Here is a 16,371-nt window from a genome sequence, read left to right as displayed (position 1 = left end):
TTCTCGGCGCCTGATTGTGGGCTACTTCAGAAACATCTCAACGCCAGTGTCTTGACGCGACAAATCACCTTTTCCCCTGCTACCGGATCCGCCATGGAAATCCCTAGATCAAATGATACTCGTGCAGCAGTGCTCCAACCTCATTGTGCTCGAGTTTATGAAGGATCCAATGGCGAAAAAAGTCAGGCAGCCTGGCATCCAGCTCGTGTCCGTCGCGAAGTCTGCTCGTGGCAGCCAGCAGTTTGCGGACATCGTAGGTCGACCCAAAAACTTCCGGTATGCCGCGCTCGACACCCAGTAGCTGATAAACAGCCTCCATTGGCGTGCGAACGGAATACTCGATGGTGAAGATTGTGTCGCGACAGGACTCGGCGAACTGGCCGATAAAGGCAAAGTTGATCGCGCCTTCAGGCACCACGGCAGGTCGATCGCCTTGGTGGCGCGGCAGAAAGAAGCTTGTCACGTAGGGCATCATGACCGGGACACATAGGGCGCCGGTGGCAGCCAATTCGGCAATATCTTCGACCGGCACGCCTAGGTGGTACAGCCATTCCTGGGTGATCTCCTCGCCTGTGCAGTCTTGCATGGGTTTCTTGATATAGTCGCCGGGCGCGTCGACCAGCAGCGAGTAGACCCAGACCACGATCTGGTCGCGCGGCTGTTTCTTGAAATGTGGCTGTCGATTGACCGTCCAGCTTAGCAGCCAGCTAGAATCTTTGACGGTCACAATGCCGCCGGTAACTACCTTGCCACTAAACGGATCTCGTTTGCATATCTTCTGTATGTATGCAGGAATCCGCGTGTCCAGCGTCGTCACTGTGGCCGACTGCCACTTGGATTCTGGAATATTTGCAGCAAACACGTCGGGTTTACCGAACGAGGAGTCCTTTGCCGCGATCCGCCGCCACAAATCCCAAGCCGGCGCAGGACCCTGGTTCAATTGGGAAGGTGTGTGATGGTCGCCGAGATCCGAGTTCTCCGTCAAAGACCCGATAGTCATGAAGACAAGGTCATTGGCTCCCAGATCGACACCGCCCTTCTCGTTGCCATCTTTGACCCAGTGGATACGGGTGGCTTGCTTCTTGCCATCTGCAGCAATGGAGAAATCCACGTCCACGACTTCGGTTTTGTACTGGAACTTGACGCCATGGTCGAGCAGCCACTTGTGCAGCGGTAGAACGAGCGACTCGTACTGGTTATATTTTGTGAACTTGAGGGCCGAAAAGTCTGGGAGGCCGCCAATATGGTGGACGAAGCGATGCAGATACAGCTTCATCTCCAGCGCGGAATGCCACTCCTGGAAGGCAAACATGGTGCGCCAGTACATCCAGAAATTGCTCTGCAGGAAATCCCTGCCGACGACCTCGTTGATGCGCTTGCCCTCCATCTCCTGCTGCGTGGCGAGGAAGATGCGGATGATGTCCTTCTGCGCGGCGCTCGTCAGGCCGAATTTGTTGTCGGTATGGGCGTCCTGACCTTGATTGGTCGTGGCCCGCTGCAGCGAAAGGTTCGGGTCGTCTTTGTTGAGCCAGTAGAACTCGTCGAGCACCGATGCGTCGGGGACCTCGAGCGACGGGATCGAGCGGAACAAGTCCCATAGACACTCGTAGTGGTCCTCCATTTCGCGGCCGCCGCGGATCACGAACCCTTTCTCCGGCACTTCGAGCCCGTCCAGCGCACCGCCGGGCAGGTCGAGCTCTTCGAGGATCGTGATGTTCGGGCCTGGCATCTGCGCGTCGCGGACTAGGAATGCCGCTCCAGCTAGTGCTGCCAGTCCAGAGCCCACGAACCAGGCTGTCTTCTCCTCAACTCCTGCGGGCTTGCGCGGTCGCGCGAAGGCTTCGTAGTTGCCGCTGCTGTAGTACATGATGGGGACTGGGAGGTGGTCTGTTGGTACAAGGTTGCGTCAATGTCGAAGGTTCTGATAGATGGTGGTATCACTGAGGAGGTTACCAATAGATATTGTATCAATGTTTAGGATCAGTCGTATATGCTGGCTTGGTATGTCTTCGGTCCAAGTCCATCAATTTCGTGAAATCGGTGTGTCAACCTTTATAAAGCAAATACCTGTAGAGCACAACAGGGCTGTGCAGACCAGTGCCTGTAGAGAAATAAGGCCCTCGTATCATACCGGTTTCTCAATACTGAGTGGGCTGTGTGAACACTATCGACATTTGCAAATACGAGCTGGAAACCGAGGTCTGGGAGGAGGGTGGGACCCCAGGATTGACTCTGGATCCAGCTCCCATCATTGCGTCTGGTCTTGCAGAATTGGTGCGTGTTGTAGTTCGATCAGTACTCGCTCCTGTGGCACAAGTCATAGCCAGGCTGCAGACAGGCTCAGTATATGGGTTGACGGTGGTGTGATGCTGCAGCCTTGCCTTGTATGATTGGTTCAAGGGGCGGCAATGGGGAGTCCAGACAAATAAAATCCATCTGACCACATGATTGCAATGCACTCGATGGATTTGTACACTAGAGATTGGAGGTTCGGGACCCTTTCAGAAGCCTGGGTCCATTCTTTATTGTTTTGTTCAAACCGGGGCCTTTGTCATGTATGATCCGAGGTTGCATGTGATAGACCAAGGTATGTTTTGATAGAAGTTTGAATGGTCTGATCAGCGCGTGTTCATCAGTAGTAGAGCACATGCTTTCCCAAGGTACGTACGTAGAGATAATAGCTCAAGTGTCGATATGATGCAAGTTTTTCTGGAAGACGCCCTTTGGCCGGGATGATGTTGAAGGGGATACTCACGATGTACAGAGGCTGTGGTCACACTTGATAGAGAGATGGGATCTCCAGCCTTGGATACTAGTATTGCTTACTAAAGTAGTCTATTAACACTACGATCATTATTAGAGATATTACGTATTGGGAGGCTGCTACGCGTGTCGCTCGTGACGTGCACCCCGCGTCTCAACGCGTCTCCAATTCCCATTCCACACGTGCCTCTCACTTGCATACTAATTAGGTAGGTTCTCTTGCAAGTGTCGAACATACAATAAGACACAACCTCAAACCCCACGCACAATACTCTCAGAGCTGGTATATTAAAACCATGGGGATCAAGATGGCAGACTCTTCGTCGCCCCGCGAGCATTCGCCTACACAAGACGACGACGTGTCATTGCCAGATGCACCGGCGCCAGCCAACAACGACGACGCCCCTGCACCAGAGAACACCAATGGTGCTGCTGCAAACCAACCCGGCGTAGCGCTGGAAGACCTCTTTGATGACGACGATGAGGCTCTCGCGAACGAACTCGAGGCATCGAGCGCGGCCAACATCCCTTCTTCACCACCTCAGACCGCCCCGAGCTCCTCGGCGCCCGAGATCGCCTCGAGCGCTCAACAGCAAGAATCATACTCAGACCCCAACCTGATGCGTCAATTCTACTCTCGACTCTTCCCCTTCCGCTCGTTGTTCCAATGGCTCAATCATTCTCCCAAACCCGGTCCAGACTTCAGCAACCGCGAGTTCGCCTTGACACTGCCGAACGATGCCTATCTGCGATACCAGTCATACCCTACGGCCGATATGCTGCGCAAGGACATCCTCCGGCACAATCCATCCCGGTTCGAGATCGGGCCCGTATACACCACCAATCCGCGAGACCGGAAGACGCTGCGGAAGAGCTCCATGTTCCGGCCGCTGAGCAAAGAGATAGTGTTTGATATCGATCTGACGGATTACGACGACATCCGAACATGCTGCGAGAAAGCGAACATCTGCAACAAGTGCTGGGCGTTTGCGACGATGGCGATCAAGGTCGTCGATGTGGCGCTGAGAGACGACTTTGGCTTCGAACACATCATCTGGATCTACTCCGGGCGGCGTGGTGTGCATGCCTGGATCAGTGACAAGGACGCCAGGGAACTGGACGACGACAAACGAAAAGCCATCACCGGGTACTTTGAGGTGTTGAAGGGAGGCGTCCAAGGTGGAAAGAGAGTCAATCTCCGACGTCCGCTCCACCCGCATATAGTACGCAGTCTGGAGATCCTGAAGCCTTACTTCGCTCAGGTCTTGGTCGACCAGGAGCCATTCCTGTCCAAGACCGGCCAAGACCGGCTCCTGCAGCTGCTTCCGGACAAGTCTCTCACCGAGGCACTGGCCAAGAAATGGGCCAGCAGTCCCGAGCGCCCGAGCCACAAGAAATGGGCCGATATCGACTCGATGGCAGAGACCGGGGTCAGCAAAACCCTGGACCGGAAAGCGTTGTTGCAGGCTAAACAAGACATCGTGCTGGAATACACCTATCCGAGATTGGACGTGGAAGTCGGGAAGAAGAGGATCCATTTGTTAAAAAGTCCGTTCGTCGTGCATCCCGGCACGGGGCGAGTCTGTGTGCCCATTACCGCTGGCGGGGACATGAAACGCGCCGACTCGTTCGATCCGCTCTCCGTGCCTAAAGTCAATGAACTACTCAGGGAAGTCGACCAATTTGGCGCCGGTGCAGGAGATGGCGACGAGCCGTCGAACGGGTTTGTCGAAGACGGGGTGACGATGCGGAAGTTGAATGATTGGGAAAAGACGAGCTTGAAACCATATGTCGAATTGTTCGATGGATTTGTCAAGACTTTGCTCAAAAGCGAGATGGTCCGTGTGAAGCGGGAAAGGGATGAAGACGGTGCTACTGGGACCGACGGGATGGAGTTTTGATGCATGGGAAGTACATGTTATGGTTTGGTAAATGCCTGGTGTTCGGGCGTTGGCTGCTACAGGGGAAGACTTAGGCATGTTCAGATACGCGGGACCAAAGTCCCTCCGGTTTCGTTATATGCAAAGCCATCCCAATGAACGATGAAGAATACCTTTACTTTCTCGCCATGCGTTTGGAATCCATGCCATGCTTGGAACACTTGGTGTCTAGCCTCATCGTCGAACTTGCTCACCGAACGGGTTTGACCTTCCACATTCGCATCCTCGATGATTGACCACATTGTTTCGTGACGGCTTGATCGAACTCTCCTGACAGGCGGTAGAGATATCGATAGAATGAGCACACAGAGGAGGCGGGTTGACCTGCCGGTTTGCCTCTGAGGGCTGTTCCATCCGCATCCAATGCCACTCAGCTCGAAGGGCTGGCGGGCTTTGGTGGTCACCAGTCCGATGGGATAGGTCGACCATCCTGATCTCCGGGAGATACTGGCAGGGAATGTTGCCAATAAAAGTGCTCGTTCGCACAGGGCTGATGCTGTGGTCTCTGGCAAGCAATAAGACACAATAGGCCCTGCGCACTCATATATCCACCTCTCGGATCTTGTATTCCAACATTTCATTCGACGGCACTTTATTCTTGTCGAGCATCTTGATCGAAGTTTCAATCCCCGCAGCCGGTACTCGATATTGAAATCCCCTCCCAGGACCCGGCCTGGATCCATCTGGAAGCGGATACGGAAAAGGGAGATATTCAGGCAACAGGCCCAGCTGGACGAGCACAGAAGCTTGATCCCATGCAATATGCTCGTGATACAACCGGTCACCACGCACACACACCACAGATGTGAAGGGCACCTGGACTCTTTTTCCAGTAGGAGGAATACCGGGCACCCTGGCAGAAGCTGTCAGCGATATGATGGAGAGTTATCAGAAGCAGGTCACCACTCACAGCCAGTCCATCTGCATGTCATGCGTAAACTTGAATATGAACTCGTCGCAGATACGATCAATGCCAACCGTTCGGCTGACTGGGGTCATCTCGGTGTCTTCAGTTTTGCTGAAGATGAAATGGTGCCGGTAGAAGTTGGTCAGTCTTTCTCGGCCAATACCGCCTGTCATCTGCATTGCGCTGGTCAGTCCTCCTGATAGTCTAGTCATCAAAAGAAGATGTCTTTCCGTACCGTGGGAATGTGATTGACATAAGGCTCCTGCACCATGGTCCCCATCGTCTTAGGAACAGAGCGTGCAGCAAATTCAAAGAACGTATGCTCCTTCCAGATGGCTTCCAGATCGAAATCCGCGCCGCGGATGTACTTCTTTAGAAATGTGAGGTTTCTTGTATGTAAAATCGATTCATTTCCGGGATCAAAGTCCTTAAGACATGGAATGGCGAACTGTGCCGACTTTACTGTTGGATAAGTGTATGTCTTCGTATCAGACCCGGCGGGGTTCGTGTTCACTCCTGTATCACCAGGCCCCGCGAGATGCTGGAGACATGGGATTGAGATCTTGAATTCTGTGTCTCCAGCCTTTGACCCGCAGACGACGAAGGCCTTAATCTTCGAGTCTAGCACAGAGTTGGACATATATTGTCCCACATAGACGAGTCGTCGACTTTAGCTACAGTCAGTCCCTGTGCCCTATATATGTATGTTCTTCAAATTGTTTGATAGTAAAAGAACATCACTTCCAGCCTTCACAAAATTCCGGCCTTATCTCGCTCCTCTGACATGGTCATGCTTGCAATAGAGGAGTTATGGGGTGAATTGAAGAAGGCTGAGGTCAAGATAGGGGTCCGGGATAGTTTCCGCATGCGGGACACCTCCCCAAAATAGTCCACTAGTCTATTTACGGCTAGAACCTGTTTATCGATAAGAGAACTTTTTTCGTCGGACTCCGTTGCAAGTTCAAGTTTCCCAAAGCCGGTCGCTGCGATTTTCTCGTTCCCTTCAATCACACCGCTCTGCACCTGACGTTCCCTTACTTGTGCGGACACAATGGCGCCTACTATCGACGCCATCGATAAGTCGAAGAAACGCAAGAGAAAGCACGGTAAACTCTCGAGCACAGCAGCGGTGGCCCAGCCTGCACCATCAGACACGAGCGAAAAAGTTGTTCCCTCGAAAGCACAGCCCGCAGAGAAGAGCCAAAAGAGGCGGAAAACATCTCATACTAGTGACGAAGAGAACGGCTCCGATGAGGAGGGTGTCTCAAAACCGGTCTCCCGTGCCGCCAAAGAAGATAGCTCGAGCGACGAGGAGGAGGAGAGAGGGAACGATTCTGTCAGCGACAACAATGATGATGATGCCGGCGCTGAACTTGAAGAAACGGTGAATACAGCAAACGGCAAAAATGAGGTCACTACCACCAACGGTCATTCAACAGACCTTCCCACCGATACGGTCCCCTCATTGCCCGGCACGGACGCCACGCCGCAAAAGTTCTCCGAACTAGCCCTTTCCGAGAGAACAATGCAAGCGATCGCCGAAATGAAATTCGAAACAATGACCGAGATCCAGCGCCGCGGCATACCGCCGCTGATGGCCGGCCGGGACGTGCTGGGTGCCGCAAAGACAGGATCGGGGAAGACTCTAGCGTTTCTGATCCCAGCCGTGGAAATGCTGCACGCACTGCGCTTCAAGCCGCGCAACGGCACCGGTGTGATCGTGGTATCCCCGACTCGAGAACTTGCGCTGCAGATCTTCGGTGTGGCGCGAGACCTGATGCAATTCCACAGCCAGACGTTCGGCATAGTGATTGGCGGGGCCAACCGCAGCGCCGAAGCCGACAAACTGACCAAGGGCGTGAACCTGCTGATCGCGACGCCCGGACGCCTGCTAGACCACCTCCAAAACACCAAGGGCTTCATCTACAAAAACGTCAAGGCGCTGGTGATCGACGAGGCGGACCGGATCCTCGAAGTCGGCTTCGAAGACGAAATGCGGCAGATCGTCAAGATCCTGCCCAAGGAGAATCGACAGACGATGTTGTTTTCCGCGACGCAGACGACCAAAGTCGAGGATCTGGCGCGCATCTCGTTGCGCCCGGGCCCGCTGTACATCAACGTCGACCACAAGAAGGAGCACAGCACCGTCGAGGGCCTGGAGCAGGGCTACGTGATCTGCGACAGCGACAAGCGGTTCCTGCTGCTCTTCAGTTTCCTGAAGCGCAACTTGAAGAAGAAGGTCATCGTCTTCATGTCTTCGTGCAATTGTGTCAAATACCATGCCGAGCTGCTCAACTATATCGACCTGCCTGTCCTCGAACTGCACGGCAATCTCAAACAGCAGAAGCGCACCAACACCTTTTTCGAGTTCTGTAATGCCAAAGCCGGCATCTTGGTCTGTACCGACGTCGCAGCGAGAGGACTGGATATCCCTGCGGTCGATTGGATCGTGCAGTTCGATCCGCCTGATGACCCGAGAGATTATATTCATCGGGTGGGCCGGACGGCGAGAGGCTCGAACGGCAAAGGCCGGAGTCTGTTGTTCTTGCAGCCCAATGAGGTCGGCTTCCTCAGTCATCTGAAGGAGGCTAGGGTGCCTGTGGTCGAATTCGATTTCCCGGCCAAGAAACTCCTTAACATCCAGAGTCAGTTGGAGAAGTTGATTTCGCAGAACTATTATCTGAACAAGGTGAGTCAAGGAGGAGTCCCAGCTCTGTTGTTCTCCATTCTCCGTTGCCAGTCACTGACGTGTGTTGCTTCTCTAGTCCGCCAAGGATGGTTACAGATCTTACTTGCAGGCCTATGCCTCGCACAGTCTGCGCTCCGTTTTCGACGTGAACAAGCTGGACTTGGTCAAAGTGGCCAAAAGCTTTGGATTCGCTACTCCACCGAGAGTAGATATTCAGCTAGGAGCGAGCTTGCACCGGGATAAAAAGCAGAGTGGACGAAGAAGTTATGGAAGTCAACCGAAGCAGAACGGGCATGGGCTTAAATTCAAGCGGAAGCAGGGTCATGACTGATGCACGAACTGGATCTACAGATCGCGATGGACGGTGTCAAAAGTAGTGTTTTTTGGACACAATAGTATGAGCCTCTGTAGCTCTTCTGCACCCTCGGGTTTCATCGATGGCTGTCCGTCCTAGTATCGTTGCGATTTCCGTGACCGATCAAAGGGTATGGATGAGTGCCATTTCCTTTCCGAGATCAACTTGACTGCCGGACTGAATCGCCTCCGTCTATATGACACGTCCTTATCCCACCATCTTGCTCAATTTCTCAAAGTCGGGCGTGCCGAAGCCAGTCACCGGGTCCCATCCCTTAATGGCCTCCCAGTGTGCGTCCGTGATCTTCCCGGCCGGTCGACCAGTGTAGATGTCGGTTCCAGCACAGCCACGCGAAGCTCCAAGCGTGATATCCGTAAACCCTTGCTGGCCCTGAGTGTACAGCCACGGATTGAGGAAGCCGAGTTTTGTCTTGCCGCTTGCAAGCCGCATGTTGTTGAGATTGCTGATGATGGCGGCAAACGTCGGAGCTGCACAGCTGGTGCCGTACACAAAATTGGGCACACCATTGGACCAGATGAGGTAATTGACAGATTGCGCTGATACATCTGGATATCCTCTGCCCGAGCTGTTGAAGTAACCCTTGTTCTTGTCGCCGAGTTGCTTGAGATAGCCTTCCATGGTAAGGAACTGGTACGCCGGACGAGGAAAGTAGAACGAGAACCCTCCTGAAGAGAATGCGGCGGCGATCTCAGGGTTGATAGCGTAGGTGCCTCCAACTGCGGTCACAAAAGGGCATGTAGCAGGGAAACTGGGTGAAAAGCGAGTTGTCTTCTTCCCATCATTGGATTGACATGCACTGCCAACGCCGGTGTCGCCACTTGCAAAGATGACGGAGACACCACGAGCACCGAGCTGAGCAAACAGATTGCACACCTGCACTGCATAGTCGTCTGTTATGTGTGTTAGGAGGACCTAGTTTCCATGGAAGGCAGCAAGCAGACTTACAAGGAACGCTCTCTTCGTCTTCCGCGTATGAAGTGGAGAGCACGTCTGGCAGATCCTTATCTTCGAGACTCAGCAGGTAGTGAAGCTGATCCAGGTACGGCTCGTTTGTGCCATTGGAGGCTGATGGCTGATCGAGATCAGGGACAATTGGCGCTCTGCCGCCGGTTGAGTAGTACACCACTTGCGTGCCTCGCACTAGAGCCACGCCATATTCGACCTGGCGCCGATTAGCAAGCATAATGAAGTCTGTTTGGGGAGCCGTCAGCAACTCACATCAAGATCTGCTTCCGCGGTTCGGTTGACATTCTGTTGATCAGTGACACCGTTCTCGATGCCAACAATGGAGAATCTGGCCTCGTTTAGAGTGGGCGCTGTCAGATCGATGAACGTCTTCAAGTCATTGAAGTAAGCGCCTTGTTCGATGTAGCCAGATATTCCCAGTCTTGTGGCTCCTTTCGGAGAGGCGGAGAAGTCGCTCATCTTGTAGAGACCTCGGATGCACTCCGGAGTAATGGTTGTGTTGCAGAAGACTGGATCGTACACTTGCAACTGAGCATTGTCAATGAAAGGGGACGGGATTTCATCTCTCTTGTTTTCCGTCAACAGGCTGACTTGTGGATGAGGTCGGCCAAAGCGAGTGGTAGGCTGGATCATGTCGACAAGACTTCGAAGGGATGGGGGAACCGAGTATTGTAGAGTCCGCAGCAGAGTAATATCCTCGTGGTGGAAGTAGTGGAATTGGGTGTTGAGCAAGGTCTCAGCCATCAGAACTGATGCATTGAACATGATCCAGTGTCCTTCGTCCTTGATCTTTACAGCAGGGATGCCTGCGCCCTCTAGCCAGTTCATGATTGCCTTGGATGTGTCCACATTTGGGCGCAACATATCCTCCACGTCACGCTTGGTGAGGTGTTGACCATAAGCAGAGTGATCAGGGCTGGAGATGTCGACGAGCAATTGATGAAAGTCACTCATTGCAGGCTGATGGACAGCGAGATGCAGTCTCAGGGCTTCGTTCGGATTTGCTCTATCGCCCTTCACAAAGTCAGCCAGGTACTGTGATCTTTTGGTAGACTTACTTGGATCCAACCATCTGGAATACCAGGTGGACACTCCACGACCACAGGTGCATCAGTTAGCAGCGCGAGGGCAATGCCGTAGCACCACCAGAGGATCAGCTGGAGAGTAATGAACAGCATTTTGGCGTCTCAGCGTCGAGTTCAGCTCAAGCTCTTGAAAAGAAACGTCACCAAGGAAAAAAGGTCGGCGATGCGAAGGAGAAGGAGAAGAGAGGAGAGGAGAGCTCGAATTAGTGCAAGGAAAATTCGTAACAGAGGAGTGAAGTGAAGTGAGGTGAAGTGAAGTGAAATACAGTGAATGTTAACGTGCACTTTCCCAAACTGGGACAATGCTATGAGACTGGCAGCATTGTGTAGGCAATTAAGCACCCGTCCTCCCTGTCCTCTCTGAGTAAAGTCGTCAGCATCATGTCCAGGAGGTCGCCGTTCCATCTTCCTTCCCAGAGATGAGGATGCGTCAGGTCAGAACAGCTTTCAACTGTCCTGAAAAGACATGACGGCCAACTCAGTGCCTGTGATCATTGCCACATGTTGGGCATTGAAATCAACACCATGAAAAATGTAGTAGAACGCGGTCAGCATAAGAAAGTCGTATTCAGCCTTCATTGTATTTTGATTCATCAATAGTCCCGCTAATTTCCCATCCAACCATTAACCAAATTGCCTGAATGGTCGTAACATCTATCGTCTCATCATGTCTGCGCCCGCTTGCAATTCATGCTCAAGGTCATTGCCAACAACAGCCCCAGCCTCTTGTGGCCTCGGGTCTTCGTGACTCCATTGTTTTGGATTGTCTGGAATCGGCAGAGCTATATTGGTCGTTGGGGTCTGAGAAGGTTGGTGGCGAACATGATGGCGGAATCGCAACACCTCATCGAGAATCATCTTGCGCATTTCTTGAACGTCGTCGACCACTTCGAATGCGAAGTCAAACGTCTTGGGGCAAGCAGGTTCATCGGAAGCATCATGCCAAATCTGGAGATACTTGTGCTCCAGGGCATCTTCCACTGTGATACGAGACGAGGGGTCGAATGCCAGCATTCGATCCAGCAGGTCAAGTGCATCGGGATTCGCTTGAGGGAACAACCTCTGGAAGGGGATCTTGGGCATGAAGGGAAGATTCCGAACATATTCCTGAGCGCGTGGCGACCCTATTCGCGACAACGTCTCCTCATTCGGAGTGCCCAAATAATGGAGGATTTGGTTGAGTTGGTCGACGTAGTCACGGCCCTTGAAGAATGGCCGGCCACCCAGCAGCTCAGCCAAGATACATCCGACGGACCAGACATCAACTACCAGCTGTCAGTACCTGTGTCGGTGGGGATTCAAAGTCATCAACATACTCGCTTTAGTATAGCTTTGGAAGCTGAGCATAATCTCTGGTGCGCGATACCATCGGGTTGCGACATATTCTGTCATGTATCCTGCATTTTCCTCGGGATCTTGCGAGAAACCTCTTGCCAGGCCAAAATCGCAGATCTTCAGCTCGCAATCGGCATTGACAAGTAGGTTTCCAGGTTTCAAGTCTCTGTGCAGGACGTTCGCAGAGTGGATATATTTGAGGCCACACAAGATCTGGTATATGAAGGACTGGAAGTGAGCGTCTGTGAGCGGCTGGCCAGACCTTATAATGGCAGCCAAATCGCATTCCATCAATTCTGTGTTGTGTCAGCCAACACCCTTGACAAATTCAGAGTCGCGATACACATACCTTCGTAGAGATAGGTCTCGTTGAAGTTATCCGGTCGCGGAATGTCCATGTCATACAGACAGGCAATCTGCCATCTTCAGCCGTGCGCTTCACAAGCAGGAGAGAGTAAGACCTACATTCCTGTGGCCGCGAAAGTGCTGCAGCAGTTTGATCTCACGCAAAGCTCGCTTTGCAAGGATCTTTTTGCTGAAAACATTGGTCACTTTCTTGATGGCCACGCCTTCCCCCGTCTGCGAATTCGTTGCGGCGCTAGGGCTGGTCAGCGACACCGCGGGCGGGAGGGTGATCGATAGCCACCATACCAAACAATTCCATATGCACCTTGGCCCAGCTCTTTCGTGACAGTATATCTCTCATCAACAACGAAATCTTGATTGAACACCTTGAAGACCTTGCGTCCTGGCAGATCCCCCATGGCTGATTGTGGTTCTTGTGACTGCGAACGATTGTAACTTTGCTCTTGATTTCGTCTGCGAAGGAACCACAACGTATGGACCCAGGAAGGAGAAAGTCGAGGAGATTATGCGCCTTATAAGACAGAGTCGACTAAGCTTAGTATAGATGACGAGAAAGGACCAACTTGTCCCAAACGCAGACTTAGTGGTGCGGCTGAACGATAGAGTTGCCTGGTGCTGACACGGCTACCAGAATGTCACGGCGAGCGTGATCGATTGAGGTTCGAGGTGGGGGCGACCCCAGGTGTAGCGCAGGAAACCTGTGTAAGACCTAGCCAGTAGGACGATCTGGCAGGATGCCAGATATAGAAAATAGAAGCCTCCAGGGTGATACGTGTGGAATGGAGGAGTAGTGCCCAAGAATGCTGGTAGCCGCCCAAGATGGCTGGCGCTTCGTAGCAGCCTGTTTCAATGTCAAACGCAGTTGTCGTGACCCGGCGCAAAGAAATCTGTTACGGCGGGACACTACCGAGAGTAGTACATAGGAGAGAGGGGTCAAGGAGGCTCCCTAGGCTGTCGATCCAGTTGGCAGCCCAGGTACACAGTGACCGAGCAGACGCCTGCGTCACCAAAATGGAGACGCTTATAGAGCCTAAGGAGCCCACAACAGCGGCAGTGCATGCCTGGAGCAGTTAGAAGCGGAAATGACAAGTGGCAGTGGCCGTGCGGTGCAGTGGGCGCCGGGCAGTGTGCAGCGGCGCCAGTGGCAGTGCAGAGCAGCCACGCCAAGATCGCATACCACGTGCCACAGCCTCGAGTCCGAGTCCCTCATCGTCTCACTGCAAGGCACTGACTGTACACTTGCAGTACTATCTGACCCCTGTCAAACTACCGATAATACTATCTTGAAACCAAACAACAGTCTGCCTCCAAGACCTCGATAAATCGCCTGGTACTAGGACAACCTGCTCTCAAAAGCACATACTTCATTTCAGAAATCGCGGAGAAAGCAGCCCACATTTTAGGCAACGCCTCGAGACTGTCTCGTCATCCCAACACAGGCCTGAGTACGACAGTGAACATCATGCTATTGACCAGGTGACACCGGACTCATCGAGATTGACTTTTGGGGTGTAGAAGAGATCACCTCCAAAAATGGAGGAGCTCCTGGCCCGGCACCGGAAGGAGAAGCGGGATCTCCAGGGCCGGATCACGCAGAAGAAAAAGAATGCCACGAAGAAAACGAGAAAAGGCGTTAATGATGAGTGCGAGAGATTAGAACGAGAGCTGGCCGAGAGACAGAAGGCAGAGCTTGACGCTCTAGAAGGCAAAAACGGTGATGGATTGGAGTCATCCCTGGATACTCTGGCCATCGAAGACACGGTCGAAAACGTAAACGGAGACGGAAATGCCGAGTCGGCGTCGGCGTCTGCTGAACTAAATCCAAGTCAGAACCCTGAGCAGGTCACCCCATCTCCAGATACCGACCAACAACCGCGCAAAAAGCCAAACAGGCAGAAAGCGAGACTGGCCCGAAGAGCAGCAGAACAGGAAGCTCAGGCCGCCGCAGCAGCCCTAGAAGCACAGAACCTGCCGGACCTTCGCGAACAAGAACTTGCATCTATGAAGGGGCAAATGGAGAGTCTAGGGTTATCCGAAACATTCATTCGGCCAGATGGACATTGTCTCTTCTCAGCATGTGCGCACAGCATGCCTCCCGAGCTGGTCTCGAAGTCCGGTCCACACAAGGAGCCGTATCAGAACGTCAGGACTGCCGCAGCAGAGTTTATGGCCGCGCACCCGGACGACTTTGGACCCTTCCTGGAAGAGCCTCTCGATAGCTATGTGCGGAAGATGAGAGACACGGCGGAATGGGGTGGACAGTTGGAGCTGCAAGCCATTGCGCGAACCTACAACATCGACATCAATGTACTGCAGGCCGACGGAAGGGTTGAGAAGATCAGCTCGGGATCAAGTACCAAAGACGACTCCACGTCGATCTGGTTGGCTTACTATCGACACAGCTTTGGGCTGGGTGAACACTACAATGCATTGAAGAAAGTGGATAAGAGTTGACACCACATTGTCCTTGACTGCGATGATCCAATATAGGAGAAGCTACAGTTCTAACCAGCCAAAGAGCTTCCCGCATTCAGTGATGTCTCCAGACAGACACATAATCCTCGACCTTCCCATCAGCATCTTTGCCTACTTTGTGTGTATCTGCAGGATGCCAGTGTCCGACTCTTTCGAGCGCGCCCGGACTAGATGGAGCCTGCGGATTCGGCACGACATTGCCCTCAGCGTCATATTTGATCTCTTCTCCAGGGTAACTCAGGTGTTCCAGATATGCTTTGGGGGAAGACGCGAACGGCGGACCGCCGGCGGCAGCGGGCTTGGTGGTGGGAAACTCCAAGCATATCAGATTGGCCTGGGATGATTTTCGAAGCAGCTCCGTCATCCGCATGGCCCAGGATGGTCTCATCTTAGGGTCCATCGCACAGAAGAACTGTTGGGGACTGTCAGTGACGGATGCCAACTTGTTGTACAACAATGTAACAGACATAGAAACAACAACATAGCAATTGGACAACATCCAACGGGCGACTCTGTGACTTGGGAAGGGCGGGCTGCATCGAACCGGGGTACTCACAGTATAATCGTAGATCAAGTCGAATTTTGCATCCTTCCCGAAGCCCGTCTTTTCCAGCCATTCATCGGAATAGAAATCGCCCTGCACAAACTGGATACTGCCCCTGCCTATCTTCTCGTCGTGCACAGGAAAGTCGTCGGCATGTTCTCTTGCGTACTCCTCGCACGCCTTGACCGCATCCTTGCTGTACTCCAGCCCCACGGCATCATAGCCAAAGCTCTGCAGCAACAACACATCGACTCCGCGCCCACAGCCGGGAACCAGTGCGCGTTTCCGCCGCGTCTGCCCGTCCTCATCGAGGATGGCACGGCCGATCACTTCGACATGGTTGATCAGCGTGTCTGCCAGGGCTGGAGAAGGTGCCATGCGGTCCCAGGGCAAGAACCCGCCGTCCGCCCAGAGCGCGGCCCAGCCTTCGGCGTACTTTGGGCCTTGGAAAGTGGCGAAATGCCGCTTGAGCCCGGCGTGGGCTTCTTCGAAAGGGAGGTCCCGTCGGAAAGGCTTGCTGTCGGACATGGTTTTGGGTGACCGGTGGAAGAAGCACGGGGACAGGAGGCTGCTCGGTCTATATGCAGAAAAATGGGCGTGGTTGTTACAACGTCCTTAGGTTGCAATTATATCTCATCACACCTAACGGTGGCAATATGAAGAAGTCTTATGGCTCAACCTTTGCCGTGATCTGTGTTGGTCAATAGTAATCGTGTGCTCGCATCACTGGATTTGTAATGGTTACGCGAGGCTCTATGGCTGTACAGAGTAATCACATCAACTGAGTAAGGTACTAGGTAGGTAGCAATCGATTGTATGGACCGGCATCGCAGATTCTGGCCCAATTGGAGAGCAGCAAGAAACACCGTTGAGAGAAGATGAAAGGTGCGCGCTGAGGGAAGTCAGGTAATTCCAGAACTGCACA

At 53.0% G+C, this 16,371-nt stretch overlaps 8 protein-coding genes across 8 annotated transcripts; 3 read left to right on the top strand and 5 right to left on the bottom strand.

Annotated features, from left to right (window-relative positions):
- Nucleotides 1-103: 103 nt before the first annotated feature.
- On the bottom strand, nt 104-1,867 carry A1O1_00915 (myosin-crossreactive antigen; the record flags this gene model as incomplete). Its single annotated transcript, XM_007721830.1, has 1 exon — nt 104-1,867. One exon carries the CDS (start codon nt 1,865-1,867, stop codon nt 104-106), a length of 1,764 nt encoding a protein of 587 aa, XP_007720020.1.
- A 1,204-nt stretch (nt 1,868-3,071) lies between these two features.
- On the top strand, nt 3,072-4,664 carry A1O1_00914 (DNA primase small subunit; the record flags this gene model as incomplete). The annotated part of the gene is made up of 1 exon (XM_007721829.1): nt 3,072-4,664. One exon carries the CDS (start codon nt 3,072-3,074, stop codon nt 4,662-4,664), a length of 1,593 nt encoding a protein of 530 aa, XP_007720019.1.
- Nucleotides 4,665-5,243: 579 nt separating this feature from the next.
- Nucleotides 5,244-6,250, bottom strand: A1O1_00913 (carboxymethylenebutenolidase; the record flags this gene model as incomplete). Its single annotated transcript, XM_007721828.1, has 3 exons — nt 5,244-5,556; nt 5,614-5,783; nt 5,846-6,250. The coding sequence occupies 3 exons, from the start codon at nt 6,248-6,250 to the stop codon at nt 5,244-5,246; spliced, it is 888 nt and encodes a 295-aa protein (XP_007720018.1).
- A 411-nt stretch (nt 6,251-6,661) lies between these two features.
- On the top strand, nt 6,662-8,630 carry A1O1_00912 (ATP-dependent RNA helicase HAS1; the record flags this gene model as incomplete). The annotated part of the gene is made up of 2 exons (XM_007721827.1): nt 6,662-8,299; nt 8,376-8,630. The coding sequence occupies 2 exons, from the start codon at nt 6,662-6,664 to the stop codon at nt 8,628-8,630; spliced, it is 1,893 nt and encodes a 630-aa protein (XP_007720017.1).
- Nucleotides 8,631-8,861: 231 nt separating this feature from the next.
- Nucleotides 8,862-10,819, bottom strand: A1O1_00911 (uncharacterized protein; the record flags this gene model as incomplete). The annotated part of the gene is made up of 4 exons (XM_007721826.1): nt 8,862-9,565; nt 9,621-9,837; nt 9,894-10,655; nt 10,700-10,819. 4 exons carry the CDS (start codon nt 10,817-10,819, stop codon nt 8,862-8,864), a joined length of 1,803 nt encoding a protein of 600 aa, XP_007720016.1.
- Nucleotides 10,820-11,380: 561 nt separating this feature from the next.
- A1O1_00910 (CMGC/MAPK/ERK1 protein kinase) lies at nt 11,381-12,825 on the bottom strand (the record flags this gene model as incomplete). Its single annotated transcript, XM_007721825.1, has 5 exons — nt 11,381-11,991; nt 12,043-12,357; nt 12,411-12,477; nt 12,527-12,659; nt 12,713-12,825. The coding sequence occupies 5 exons, from the start codon at nt 12,823-12,825 to the stop codon at nt 11,381-11,383; spliced, it is 1,239 nt and encodes a 412-aa protein (XP_007720015.1).
- A 1,135-nt stretch (nt 12,826-13,960) lies between these two features.
- A1O1_00909 (uncharacterized protein) lies at nt 13,961-14,881 on the top strand (the record flags this gene model as incomplete). The annotated part of the gene is made up of 1 exon (XM_007721824.1): nt 13,961-14,881. The coding sequence occupies one exon, from the start codon at nt 13,961-13,963 to the stop codon at nt 14,879-14,881; it is 921 nt and encodes a 306-aa protein (XP_007720014.1).
- A 76-nt stretch (nt 14,882-14,957) lies between these two features.
- Nucleotides 14,958-15,974, bottom strand: A1O1_00908 (uncharacterized protein; the record flags this gene model as incomplete). The annotated part of the gene is made up of 2 exons (XM_007721823.1): nt 14,958-15,314; nt 15,459-15,974. The coding sequence occupies 2 exons, from the start codon at nt 15,972-15,974 to the stop codon at nt 14,958-14,960; spliced, it is 873 nt and encodes a 290-aa protein (XP_007720013.1).
- Nucleotides 15,975-16,371: the final 397 nt, after the last annotated feature.

The sequence above is a fragment of the Capronia coronata genome (genome assembly GCF_000585585.1).
Source record: "Capronia coronata CBS 617.96 chromosome Unknown acBCG-supercont1.1, whole genome shotgun sequence".
In the NCBI taxonomy this organism is placed as follows: Eukaryota; Fungi; Ascomycota; class Eurotiomycetes; order Chaetothyriales; family Herpotrichiellaceae; genus Capronia; species Capronia coronata.
The sequence above is the reverse complement of the archived record's forward strand: the minus strand, read 5'-3'. Positions and strand labels throughout refer to the sequence as shown.